Source organism: Marmota flaviventris, chromosome 16 (assembly GCF_047511675.1).
Source record: "Marmota flaviventris isolate mMarFla1 chromosome 16, mMarFla1.hap1, whole genome shotgun sequence".
Classification (NCBI taxonomy): domain Eukaryota; kingdom Metazoa; phylum Chordata; class Mammalia; order Rodentia; family Sciuridae; genus Marmota; species Marmota flaviventris.
The window spans coordinates 47,067,900-47,082,754 of record NC_092513.1 but is presented as its reverse complement, the minus strand read 5'-3'; the positions used below and the strand labels follow the sequence as shown (position 1 = coordinate 47,082,754).

General features: G+C 40.5%; 1 protein-coding gene across 1 annotated transcript in view; it reads left to right on the top strand.

The window, feature by feature from the left end:
• The first annotated feature begins 1,517 nt into the window (after positions 1-1,517).
• Lama3 (laminin subunit alpha 3) overlaps positions 1,518-14,855 on the top strand; it is a 247,818-nt gene continuing 234,480 nt past the window's right edge. Inside the window, exon 1 of the mRNA XM_071602850.1 lies at positions 1,518-1,814. Within this exon, the coding sequence (XP_071458951.1) occupies positions 1,518-1,814 (297 nt within the window). The remainder of the gene's footprint in view (positions 1,815-14,855) is intronic.

Sequence of the window (14,855 nt, the reverse complement as noted above, 5' to 3'; positions counted from 1 at the left end):
GTCCTTTATATTAATTCCTGTGGGCAGCAGTAACAAAATTTCCTATACTCCATAGTCCATAAACAACAGAAATTTACTTCCCATAGTTGTGGAGGCTGATCAGTTTAAGATCAAGGTGCCAGCAGATATCCTGTCTGGTGACAGTTCCACTTTCTAGTTCATAGCAGTATCTTCTCTGTGTCCTCAGATGCTGGAAGCTGCCAACCAGCATCAACTCCAGTCTCTTTTGTAAGGTTCACCCGTTCACCAGAACCACCTTCATGGCCTAATCACCTCCCAAAGTCCTCACCTCCTAAAACTATCATGTTAGGGATTAGGATTTTGGGGGATACAGGAACACTCAGACCATAAAAGCTTGCAAGTGTACCTTTTTTTTTTTTAATAGTTGGACGCAATGTCTTTATTTTACTTTATGTGGTGCTGAGGATGAACCCAGTGCCTCACACATTGTAGGCAAGTGCTCTTCCTTTGAGCCACAACCCCAGCCCCCACCCCAACAAGTGTACTGCTTTATCCCTGGTTCTGTAGCCTTGCAGAGCAGCCCTTTCACAGGTTCCCTCTTTTTTCCTTCTCTGTTTTCAAAGCTCCAGTCTTATTTCCTCTGGACAAGTCCCCTGATCGTCCGTCCTGGCCCACAGCAATGACGCCTCCTCTAATTGCTTAGATGATCTATGTGGACTTAGTTTCAGCAAGGTGGACTGCATACTGGACCAATCCTCAGCTCTGGGCAAGTACCCTTTGTCCTCAGTCCAGCGTGACAGCTCCAGTAACTTACACTTAACATCTCAAAAATTGAGCTGATGGGGCATCTAAAGGATTTCCTTTAAGGTACCTTTCTGGCTCGCTAACCACAACTCGTATCTTTTAAATGTGTACATTCCACCACTCCTAATTCGGTGAGTTTCTCTAATCCCCGCTAGTATGTGGCTGTAGTGCCAGGAATTGGACGTGCACACTGTTGAAGAATATACAGATCAATACTTGTCTGGGGACAACGTCTTTGATGAAAGTTCTGCAGGTGGTGGCGACTTCCTGCAAATCTCTTAGGTCAGGAGCCAGATTTACTGGCTTTGTTTGGCCCGAGATCCTGAGTATCTGGAGAGCGATCTGATTTCTGCCCTGGCGCTGGGAAGGTCGGGCCGTTCAGGGGCCCCGGCTCGGGCTGCCTGGGTACTAGCCCGGGAACGCCTCTCCCGTTCCCCGCCGGGGAAGTTTGCCGCGCGCCGGGCGTCCTCAAAGACTACGCCTGCTGGCCCCAGGCTGGGCGCTGTCAGTTCCTGATCAGGCGGGTGCCCGCCCGGGCTGGTGCAGTTTCCAGAGCCGAAAAGCCACCCCCACGCCCGAGCTCCGCGCGTGGAACTAGGGGCGCGGCTCCGGCGCCGCCCACACCCGGGGCTGTTCTGACTCCTCGCGCTGCAGGCTCCACGAGATACGCACGGAGAGTGGCGGCCGCCCGCACGGCTGTGCCACCGAGTCCCTTGGCGGGTGGCCCAGGCAGGAAGATCCCGCGCCCCGGGATGGCGGCGGCTGCGCGGGCTCCAGACTGTACATCGCTGCCAGTCCTGCGGTCGCCACGGTCGCTGCTTGTGCTTGTGCTGGTGCTGCGGGTGCTGCCAGCCCGGAGTGCGACAGCTCGGGACCCCGCCGAGGAGCTCAGCCTGCACCCGCCCTACTTCAACCTGGCCGAGGCGGCAAAGATTTGGGCCACTGCTACCTGCGGGGAACGGGGACCCGGCGGAGTGCAGCCCCGGCCAGAGCTCTACTGCAAGTTGGTTGGGGGCCCCAACGCCCCGGGCAGAGGCCACACCATCCAGGTATGGTCCCGCAGAGAGCGGGGGTGGGGTGTGGGGCGCCAACTCCCTCCCCGCGGGGCAAGGCACCAGACCAAGGGATGGGTACTTTCCCCACACGTGTTAGTGACCCCATGCGACAGGGAAGTGTGCCCCAGCACCGCACGTGCCAGGGACCCCGGAAGGTGGCATGGTGCCGCAGGAGCGAGCCTGTGGGAGCATTGCCCTGGCAGCATGCCGCCCGAGGCGGGGATGGGCGAAGCGCGCGGATGAGTGAAGGCTGTGGTCAGGTTCCAGCTTGTAGAGGAGAAAGTCCGAAGCTGCGCTGTCGGGATGCAGCGACTGTCCATCACCCAGGTGGCACTTGGCCAGACGGTGAGAGCTCCAGGCTTCAAGGGCGCGCCTCTTGCCAGGCTCTTCATCTTCCCGAATTTATTACCAGGCGTTGGTGGAAGTTACCTTCTGTTGTGTAGTTCAAGAGAGAACTTTCAGGTTAAATCCTTAGTATCACTCTGATGTCACTGAAAAGATTCATTCCCGCTCCACCCCCACCCCCCCAAGTGCCACCATTCAGTCATTGGGACAAAGGAGATCTTCAGAGATCACACTTCCGCTGGGAACACCTGGTTGAAAAGATAGTGCAGCTGGTGCTTAGTGAGCATCTTGTGGTGTGCCAGGCTCTGACGCAGGAGCCTCCCAACCTGCTGGGAGGCGGCTCAGGAGAGGAGGCTAAGAAAAGTGCTCGCTTCCTGGGCAGGGCAGCAGCACTTGAATCCAGTCCTGGCTCCAAATCCTCTGTGCTAAGCAGAAATCGCCTACCTGTCCTGGGTAGGACTGCTGAGGACGGGGAGTTGCCATAAGAGGGAGTCATTTTGGAACTTGGGCTGGGAAATAGCAGGATTATCATTGCATGTCTAGTGTGTTAGAGATTCTTTTGATGGTGCATGTTCATAAATGACAAGTAGTTGAACATGCAGTGTTCTATATATATTGATTTATTTATAAATTATATGTATGTATTTGCTATTAATATGCTGTGCACATTATAAAATATGTAGTAAGAGAAATTAAAAATGATTGATGAAAATCCCTTTTACCATTTTAATAGAGTGTATATATTATAAAATATGCAAAAGAGAAACTGTAGGTAAAATAACAGTAATGAAAATACCTTAGGTTTTTCTCTACCAGTCCTTGAATAATTTTGCCTTCTCTAATTATTTTGGGATGTGGATAACTATAGATATACAAATGAAATTAAGTATATAATTATTTTTGACAAGTTTAGTTTAGCACTTATGATTCAACAATTCAGTTGATTTTATATTAATACTTGATTTTAGTGGTTGCATAACTGAAAAAAATACACTTAAAATATGTAGATTTAAATGAAGAAATGCATTGAACTACTGTATTCCAGAGCCAGCTACCTATTTTATGGTGTCCTGTGTAAAATGGATACGTGAAGCCCTTGTTTAAAAATTATTTTAAAATTCAAGATGGTGACAGCAGAACATTAAACTAACAAGAGACCCTATAAGTGCAAACCCTTTGTGACTGCATAGATCTCCCGCTGTTCCAGATCCCTAAATCATTGTACTTACAGTTTTCCCTATCCTTCAATTATTCTAAAGTTTTTTTAAAAGTTGAAATTTGGCTAGTAGTTATTTTCTTTCCAGGTTGTATTGGTACTTTCTACTAGCGAAAGTGCTGCGTTTTTATGTTTTAAACAATAAATTCAAAACTCACTGCAAGTTTTTTTTTTTTGGAAAATATTAAAATATATTAGGGAAGTTTGTTTCCTTGTTTTCAAAAATATGAGTATTTTTAGAGTTATGCAGTTCTATCTTTTCAGTAACAAAAAATGAAAACATTTCTAAACACCTGTTTTTCAAAATGCCTTTTCCAAGGCATACATTTCCTTAAGTAGTGTCTACTTTTGTGCATTTTGTTAAAACAACACTTTTACTTTGAAGGAACAGAGTGAGGGCCTTCAGTATTCTTTAAATATCTATCAGGCAGTAAACTGATGGCAACCACTTGTTATTCCAGCAAAAGTCAGCAAATTCTGAAGTTTTGTGGAAAAAAAAAAACACCCACACATAACTCTGCCTTAAGGTTAAAAGGTCTTTTAAGTATTCTGCCATGAGATAACTGGTAAGCCCACAGTTACGCCCCATTTCAAGATAGGTTTCTAACTTTTCTGCTATTTGGGGGAACAGAATTCATATGTCCACTTAACCATGCACATGTAAGCTGTGATATGTCCTGCCTTTTCCCTCAGATATTCAGGACTGTTGATAACTTATGACCAGCTGACTTGGGAATCAGGTGGTGGCCTCTAAATCATTCTGTATGTTTCATATTAGAAAAAACTAGTTAAAAAGTTTTTTTTCCCATTTCCAAGTAAAATAAGGATGAGAACCAGCTTTAGTATTTACTTCTTACAACTGTGTGCTAGATTGCCTGGAACAGGCAACTTTGGAAAAAATTGTGGGCTGGGGTTGTGGCTCAGTGGTAGAGTGCTCACCTAGCATGTGTGAGGCACTGGGTTCGATACTCAGCACCACATAAAAATAAATAAACAAAGGTCTACAATATATATATTGATGCCTTCCTTCTCTTCACCTCTCTCTCTCTCTCTCTCTCTCTCTCTCTCTCTCTCTCTCTATATATATATATATATATATATATATATATATATATATATAATATAAATTGTCCTAATTATGGGTAGAGTAGAGGTGAAAAGAAGAAAGGCATCATAGAGATCTTCATCTATCTCCACTTCCCCAGATTTATCCAGGGAGGGCCACCTTAATTCTTCCCACTGATTGTTCATAGGTTAGCATTACTGTTCTGGAGGCTAATGAAAATCACATTTGCTGTTCAAATTGGGTTTCTAGAGTAGGTCATTAAATATGGGCTCAAGCTCCTAGATATACCAGGAGGTAGCTTTCTGAGGTCAACCAGCAGACAATGTCTCTAGGGCAGGATGTAGCCTGAAGAAAGAAAATGCTGTCTGGCATTATACCTTATTCTCCCTCTGCAAATAAGGGTTGAACAAAGGCCCTGCTGAATTATACTTTCTGCTTTCACAAGTTGAGGCCTTGGTAAGGCTGACACAAGAGAAGCATGTTGGGGACAAGATAGGAAAGTTGAGTTCCAGAGGTGGGATTACTAGACACTCACTCTAGCCCAGAGTAGGCAAAAGCTAGTACAGATTTGCCTTTTGGAAAATTGAGAGGAGGAGGGAGACAGGTGGAGAAAAGGGATTATGATTAATGGTTGTGTCTAAGTGATGCTTGACCTCAATCTCCTTATGTGCAGCTCAAGATGGGAAACAGAAGAGTTAGCCAAAATAGTTCTATTTCTATGAACTTTCTAAAAATAAATTTTGGGGGATAGCCAGGTCAAAAGGATTTTGCACAAAATGTAAAAAAAAAAAAAAAAAGAAGAAGAAGGTCATGTTTTAGAACAAAATCTGGTTTTGTGGTAGTGATCTCTTTCTCTCTCTCTCTGGTAAGACATATAACACCAATGCTGATACTTGAATGGTAGCTTGTATCAACAGGTAGGATGTTTTAAAAGTCTACATTTTGTTTGTTGTGTGCAAAACATTCACTGAAGTTTCTCTGGAGGCAAGATTTATTTAAAAGGGTTTTATGTATTTGTTTCTGCTCAGACACTAAGTTTTTTGCTTCAGAGAGCTCTGTGATTTAGGGATTCTGTGTTCTTCATAACTGCACGGCCAGTGTTTATAATGGGCCTGAAACAGTGCAGGTGTTCGGAAAATGTTGAATGAAGGGATGATGGAAATGAACGTAAGTCAAAGAAGTTCATGGAAAAAGTAAACGTGAAAAATATACAAATGAATGTTATTCTGTTGAAAAGCAATTACAAATGAAATATGGTACACTTTGGGCTTTAGTTTTGAATGGTAACTTAACTATGGGATCTAATACGTGAGACATCTGACAGAGGTGATGATAAATTGAAATGGAAGGCCTCGTCAACAATGTCACCTAGAGTTAGGTAGCTCTGCATAAATACTATACTTGTAAGGGATGAAATGCACACATTTACCAAGCACATGATCTTTATTTTGTACATTGACACTTTGACCCATCCTTTATACATTTGTTTATGACACTGTGATTTGCATATGGGGCTGTGTATTTGGCCTGGATGATATTGACAGAGATATGCACACACCTGAGTTATGGCAGTGAGCGAGTGTGCTTGCTGTCAGCCACAGAGCAGTTTCGGTTGTGTTTGTGTAACTTGGACTAATGGCCATAAACAGGAAAGCCAACTTCACTAAGGCTCTGTTTATAGGGCTATTGTGAAAGAAAATCATTTGTTAACTCCAACAAGGGCTTTTTCCTTTCACTGTGTGAAAATGTTGAGCAAGGGCTGGGCAATCTAAGGCTTGTACTATGTCCACAGACATATTTGTAACAATTATTAATCTTAACTACTTAAAGATTTCAAATCAATCACTACAGTCAGAAATTTAAGGGCAAAGAATTCTTTTTAAAAATGATTTTCCTAATATATGTTTCACATTTGTGGAAATTAGCCTAAGTTTAGCATTGAAAGCTTATATACAAAACATATGAAGAAGACAAGCTTTTTTATCCATATTTTTAAATTGATGTGTTGTGGTTGTACATAATGGTAGGATTTGTTGTTACATATTAGTACGTGACACTATAATATAACGGGGCCAATTGCACTCCCCTGCATTTCCCTTCTCTCTTTCCTCCTCCCACTACTTGGTCCCTTTCCTCTATTCTATTGATCTCCCTTTGCTTTTCAAGTGTTTACCCCACCCCCACCCCTCACCCCCACCTGTCTTTTCCAGCATTTATTATCAGTTTTATTCTTGATGGCTGCCATTCTGACTGGAGTGAGATAAAATTTCATCGTAGTTTTGATTTGTATTTCCCTAATTGCTAGGGATTTTGAACATTTTTTTCATATATTTGTTGACCCTTTATGTTTCTTGGAGGAAACAAACTCAAGTATTTTTTCTTGGAGAGCCCAGTTTACACATCAGCTAAGAAATAGGATTCCACACAGCAGATTGCCTGCAGTTTAAATTTGTAACTCAGCAAATCACAGATTACTGGAGTATATAGTTCTTTAGAGTCGTTAATGAACAGTTGGAAACTACAAATGTTCAATGCTTGAATTGAAAGAAATTTTTTATATAACTACAATGTACCAATTAAAATAAATACACAAATAACCAAGAGTAGAGGAAAGGGATGGGGGAGAGAGGGCAGGGGGAAGGGGACAGTACTGGGGATTGCAATGGAGCAAACTATGTTATATGCATTTGTGAATATGCTACAATAAACCCTACTATCATGTGTAGCTACAATACACTAAAAATAAAAATAAAAAAATTAGAAAAAAGGCAAATGCATTAAAGCAGTGAGTTTTCTTTAAAAAATATTTTTCTTTATGCTCTGAATTACTGTTGTCTTTGAGAGTATCTTTGTCTATTCTTCAACCTTTTTGTGTCTTAGTATCTAAAACAAGTCTCTTTTTTAAAAAAAAATTTTATTGTTGGTTGTTCAAAACATTACATAGTTCTTGACATATCATATTTCACACTTTGATTCAAGTGGGTTATGAACTCCCATTTTTACCCCGTATACAGATTGCAGAATCATATCAGTTACACATCCATTGATTTACATATTGCCATACTAGTGTCTGTTGTATTCTGCTGCCTTTCCTATCCTCTGCTATCCCCCTCCCCTCCCCTCCCCTCCCCTCTTCTCTCTCTACCCCCTCTACTGTCATTCATTTCTCCCCCTTGTATTATTTTTCCCTTTCCCCTCACTTCCTCTTGTATGTAATTTTGTATAACCCTGAGGGTCTCCTTCCATTTCCATGCAATTTCCCTTCTCTCTCCCTTTCCCTCCCACCTCTCATCCCTGTTTAATGTTAATCTTCTTCTCATGCTCTTCATCCCTACTCTGTTCCCAGTTACTCTCCTTATATCAAAGAAGACATTTGGCATTTGTTTTTTAGGGATTGGCTAGCTTCACTTAGCATAATCTGCTCTAATGCCATCCATTTCCCTGCAAATTCTATGATTTTGTCATTTTTTAATGCAGAGTAATACTCCATGGTGTATAAATGCCACATTTTTTTTATCCATTCGTCTATTGAAGGGCATCTAGGTTGGTTCCACAGTCTTGCTATTGTGAATTGTGCTGCTATGAACATCGATGTAGCAGTGTCCCTGTAGCATGCTCTTTTTAGGTCTTTAGGGAATAGACCGAGAAGGGGAATAGCTGGGTCAAATGGTGGTTCCATTCCCAGCTTTCCAAGAAATCTCCATACTGCTTTCCAAATTGGCCGCACCAATTTGCAGTCCCACCAGCAATGTACAAGTGTACCCTTTTCCCCACATCCTCGCCAGCACTTGTTGCTGTAAAACAAGTCTCTTAATATTTGGATCATTTAAAAAATCTTCTGCCAATTTCTACCTTTAAATTGGTGATTTAAAAAGTCATCACTAATAAAGGATTTCTATCATTTTGCTATTGTTTTCTGTATGTTTTATTTATTATTTTTGTTTACTCAATTTTTCTATTATTATCCTCTTTTGTGTTTTGACTTTTCTATGGTACTGTTTTAATTCTAACTTCATTTCCTTTTTTTAATATTTTAAAGGTATTTCTTAATGATTACTCTGAAGATTAAAATTGGCACCCTAAATTTATAATAATTCAGTTTGAATTGATACCAACTTAACTTCAATAGCATCCAATATTTTGTTCCTATACAGCCCTGTGCCTATTCTTTATGGTGTTATTGCACATTATGCCTTTCTATGTTCTTCTTTGTTGACAGAAATTTATCCTTATCATCTTGTATATTTATCTTTTAAGTTATATAGGGGAAAAATAGAAAACAGATAATACAATAATACTGGCTTTTATATTTACTTATGCACTTACCTGTACTCCCGCTCTTTATTTCTTGTATGGCTTTGAGATACTGCCTAGTGTCCTTCAGCTAAAAAGGCTCCATTTAGCATTTCTTGTAAGGCAGGTCTACTGCTACTAGCAATGAATTTCCCAAGTTTTTGTTTACTTGGGAATGTCTTGGTTTCTATTTTATATCTGAAGAATAGTTTTTACTGGGAATAGAGGTTTTTGTTGTTGTTGTTGTTTTTGTATCAGGGATTGAGCCCATGGGCATTTAACCACTGAGCCACATTCCTAGACCTTCTAATATTTTATTTAGAGACAGTACCTTGCTAAGTTACTTCAGGGGGTGGGGGTAAATTCTTGATTTATAGTTTTATTTTTTCCTTCAGTGCTTTAAATATGTCGTGTTACTGCTTTCTGATCTCCATGGTCTCTGATGAGAAAAAGGTCATTAATCTAATTGAGGATTCCCATTATGTGATGAATTGCTTCTCTTTTGCCAATTTCAGTATTTACTCCTTTTGACAATTTGATTATAATGTGTCCTGGTATAAATCTCTTTGAGTTTATCCTACTTGGTGTTTGTAGAGTTTCCTTGATAGATTTATATCATCTGTTTGACAGGTTTTCAGATGTTTTTTAAAATATTTTTTTCTTCTCTTTTTCTTTGTCCTCTCCTCTTGAGATTCCCCTAATGTGTATGTTGGTCTGCTTGATGACATTCCACAAATCTCTTAGGCTCTCTTTACATTTTTTCATTCCTTTTGATTGTATAATCTTAGTTTCCCATATATAAAACAGAATAAATATTAATATCTATCTCATACATTTATTTAATGCTTATAAATGTTAATTCTTCTTGGGTAAGATTTCTTTTTTTTTTTTAATTTTTTATTGTGGGTTGTTCAAAATATTACAAATTTCTTGACATATCATATTCCACACTTTGATTCAATAAAATTGTAAACTACAAAGATGAGTTGTTACAATAGTCAAATAAAAATTTTGAGTAAAATTCTTTTGAATACATTACAATATATACTGAATACATTTGGCAGGCCAAATAAGTTACAAAGACTTTGATAACCTTTCAGATTATAGCATTGTAAATTACTTTGGTTCATATTAGTGGTTCAGATATTATTTGCTTATGTAGGGATATATTTTTATTGACTAAAGTAACATTTTGGGGGGAGGTTTTAATTTTTAATGTTAATTTAGGTGGCAGTAGTATTCTCCCAAGTCATAAATTTGTTTCTAGTTATGATTGAGGCATTTATGAAACCTCAGTTTACTTGTGCTCAACATTCTGCATCCTTTTGTCCAGAGAGGAAACGATTTATTAAATGGTACCTGTGTGGTTAAAATCAATGGAGCTGGCTAAAGTTGTGTTGTGTACAGGGCATCCTGACTTAGGAGGAGGGTGGGGGTTGAAATCCAGCCAGGGGGGACGGGGGAGGCCTGCATCTGCACAGAGGCAGAGAGCCTTTTTTGCTTTGCAAGAAAGAGCCACAGGACACTGATTAGATCCCTCATGGTAACAGAGTGGAAACTGCCCTGGGGAAAGTCAGTTCACTGAATTCCATGTGTCCCATTTTCTCAATGTCACAAATGTTGTATTCCCTCAGTGGTTTCCTCATCCTACAAGGTCATAAACAACATGTTGAATTAATAGATAAATACTGACTAGAGAGAAATATGGATTTTAAGAGATTATTGATGCACCATAACTGTGAGAGGTAGGGAAGAAATCCATTTATCCATTTCTTTCAAGCTGTGGCTCATACCACACATACTGTAAAGGAAGGTACCAAATGAGGGGCGTGTAGAATGGTGAGTAGGGGAAGCAGCCTGATAATCAGGGTCTTGCTCCCCAGCTTAAGACAAGAACTTCATGTAACACATGCTTGGCATTGTCCTAAGCCACTTTATGCACATTGAATTCTTAATCGTCAAAGCAATTTATGAATTTACGAATGAGCCACTTTAGTGTGCTCATTTTATGGATGAAGAAATTGAAGCACAGAAAAGTTAATTGATGTGCTTAAGACCACACAGCTAGTGTGTGGTGAAATTGGGATTCAAACCAGCTTCTCTGACTGCAGAGATTTTGCCTTACCCACTAGACCACCTGCCAGAGCTGAGTGAGCTACTCTACCTTCAAGTTCAAGCTAAACTTTCAGTCACCTTGCTAATTCCAGTCATCACCTTAAAACTGTTCGTTTTCACATCTGTTTCCATCTTAGATCATCAGCTCCCTGAGTGTGGGGCCAACTTCTTCCTGCTCCCATCTGTTTCCCTGTGGCAGCCTGTCTTCATGGAGACTTCATGAAGAAAAGTTCAAAAGGCAACACATACAGGATAGAATTTTTCTCCCAAAGCAACAAACAACCTAATGGAAGTGTTTGACAACCCCCCCCCCCCCCCTCAAAAAAGTACCTGACTTTCAACATGCTGTCTTTTGGAAAATAGGAGTGGCCCTCATGTGTTCAATTTCAAAGCAGAGTTGTCTAACGCAGGATGTAAGTCCAGTGCCTAGGAGAACAACCAGAAGCTGACAGAGGCAAGGAAGAGCCTTCCCCAAACAGGTTTCAGAAGGAGAATGGCTCTCCTTGGCATGTTGATTCCAGACTTCTTGTCTCTAGAACTGTGAGACAATAACTTTCTGTTTTTCTAGTTTGTGCTACTTTGTATGGCAGTGCTGTATAATTAATATAGTAACTCTTTAGCTTCAAATCACTTAGCCAGCAGTATTATTGACTGGTGTGTGAGTGTTATCCATGTATGGGAGAAGAGAGGATGGAGGACAACAGGTGAGGCTCAGTGGGTGGTCCCAGGGTCTCTGTTTTTTTTTTTTTTTTTTTTTTGAGATTTTGCAATCTGTTAACTCAAAATGTGGTGTATAAACAGGAGGAGAGCTCTTGGCTGAACAAATACTTAGGGATCACCCACATTAGGAGTCAGCACATCAGACTGACACAGAGTAAGGACTCTGTTTAGGTGTGATCCGAGGAGTGTGGTCTGAATACCTTCTGGTTCCACTGGATGTGTGATGTTCTGCAAGGTTAATTTAGGTGATATTAGGCTAGGGTCATCCTTTAAAGGCTCCTGGAGGCCAACAGCACTGGATGTACTACATTCCCTCTGCCCTCATCTAGCATCTTAATGTTAGAAAAATTAACAAAAAAACCGTCACAGTCAGCTCTTCTGTTCATTGCAGCACTATTAACAATAGCCAAGATATGGAAATAATATAAGTATCCATTGACAAATGAAGGTAAAGAAACTGTCACACACACACACACACACACACACACACACACTTCAATATTATTCTGCCTTAAAAAAAAAGAAGGAAATCCTAACATTTGTCACAACATGACTGAGCCTGGAGGATGTCATGCTAAATAAAATAAGCCAGATGCAGAAAGACAAATATTGCATGATTTCATATTTGTAGAATATATATGTAAAATCTAAAAATGTCAAAACCACAGAAACAGAATAACCTGGGAGTGGTGACATGTGCCTGTGGTCGCAGCTACTTGGGAGACTGAGGTAGGATAATCAAGAGCTTGAGGCCAGCTAGACCTGTGTCAAAAAGAAAAGAGTGGATATCAGTTCAGTGTCAGGGGATGAAGAAGTGGGGCAAATGGGGGTGTCAACCAAGGGTACAAAGTTGTAGTTATATCAGATGAATAAGTTCAGAGATCTAATGTACAACATGAGGATTACAGTTAATAACATTGTATACTGTGTACTAGAAATGTGCAAAGAGAGATTTCAGATGTCTTTGCCACACCTGAGCACATGCAAAGGTAATGCTGTGAAGAGCTGTTAATTTGCTTGACTAGTAATCATTTTACTATGAGGTCAAAATCATGTTTTATACCTCAAATATACACAATAAAAGGAAAAAAAATAGAAAAAGAGGAGAAAGAAAGGAAGTGCCAAGCCAATATTGTATGTGGAAGGGGAAAGGCTGTTCGGCCCTGTGCCTGGCTAACTGCAGGGAGGGTGGCTGGAGTGGGGGATATTGTATATCTGGGAGCAGTGAACCCACATTTTGCATATAGACCAGTTGGATAAGTTCATTATTACTAGTGAGGGCCCTGGGGGCTGCATCAGGGGAAGGGAAGGATAGGATTGTGAATTGAAAGGTCCAATTCCTTACACCCTGGAATAGGCTTTGAAGACACTAAATGTGACTGAGCATTTATGTGTGCATCAAAATGGTGGGGAATATTCTAAAAATAGTTTAGATCACACAAAGTAGTTTGCATCGTGATTTGATGAGAAGGAAGAAATTTCACTAAATTTCTATTCTTACTCCTTCTCCTCTGGGTCCATAAAAAGGGCCAGAAAAGCCTCTTTGGAAGGTATCTCACTGCCAGTAAAGCAACTCCCTCTGTCATCTGACCTTTGCCTGGTGATGATACTCCACGGTAGGGTGAGGAGTATGGAAATGGAACATGGGGGACCCAACACTCCTCTCCTCTTTTCCTTCTTTCCTGCAATGTCACAGTGAGTGAATAGTCTTGGTTGGTACTTTTAATTTAGCTCAAATGCTCTAATTGACCGCGTTAGTAACCTGGAAGCTGGGTGGGGCTGGTAAAAAGTCTTTTGAGGTGATCTGTAGATTCTTACTGATGATAAAGAACTGTGCTATTTGGAGATTTGAGTTATTTTCAGTTACTTGTGTATAATACTCACTTGCTTCTGTGTTTAGCAAATATTGATTGACATCTACCATGTACCAGACATAAGACTGGGGACAGTGGACTGAGAAAACAATTCAGAAGACAGAAAAAAAAAAAAAATCCCTGTCCTCTCTGAGCTAGCATTGCATGGGAGAGGGCAACCAATGAGTAACGAATAAAATGATTTTAAGGTTGTTACTGTGCTTGGGAGAGATTAAATATTGCATGATTTCAATATTTATAGAATATATATGTAGGATTCTGTGATAAAAGTTAATAGGAGGTGTTGCTGGTGCAGAAGCCTGAAGGTGAGAGGGTGTGAAGAAGTTGAGAAAGTGAGTTCTAGGCCGAGGAACCAACAGGACTGAGGACCCTAGGGTGGGAAGGTACTTGGTGTGTTCTAGGAACTCAAAAAACCATGCAGTCCTGGTTGTTAAGTATGTTGAATGTTGTCCCTTAGTGAGACTTTAGTGGTCTTTCCAGGTTTTGTAAAGATTGCACTTTATTTTTGTGTGTATTTGTATTCTTTTTATTATTATTATTTTTATTTATGTATGATAGCAGAATGCATTACAATTCTTATTACACAAATACAGCACAACTTTTCATATCTCTGGTTGTATACAAAGTATATTCACACCAATTTGTGTCTTTATACGTGTACTTTGGATAATAATGTCCATCATATTCCACCATCATTTCTAACCCCATACCCCTCTCTTTCCCTCCCACCCCTCTGCTCTATCTAGAGTTCGTCTATTCCTCCCATGCGCCCCCCTCCATACCCCACTATGAATCAGCCTCCTTATATCAGAGAAAACATTCAGCATTTGTGTTTTTGGGATTGGCTAACTTTACTTTGCATTATCTTTTCTAACTCCATCCATTTACCTGCAAATGCCATGATTTTATTCTCTCTTATTGCTGAGTAATATTCCATTGAATTGAGGTGACGGGTAAAACTGAAAAAGGATGAATGGAAGAGTTGAGGGAAGTGGGGCAATGGGAAAAGAAAGGAGGAAAGAGTGTAAGGATTTCATAGGGAGATTAAAATCATAACTCAGGGAACTCGGGAAAATCTGATTTGAGGAATGAATTGGGTTGGGGACAGACTCTTTTTGTGGACAATATCTGGCTTTTAGTAAGTCAGTAGTTGATGGCAGAATGAATAAGATATCAGGGTAGACCCATTTTTATTAATCAGCTAGGCTTTGGGATAAACTTTTAAAAGAGAAAGTACTAGGGTTTGGGGCATTAAGTGGGCAAGCCTAGAAACCTCTTTTTTTTTGGAGATTTTTAAAAATCAGAGCATTATAGTTATATATAGCAGCTGGGTTCAGTGTGACAAAATCATACATGCATGGAATCTGATTTCAATCCTGCTCCCTCTCCTGCCCCCCCTCCCTTGC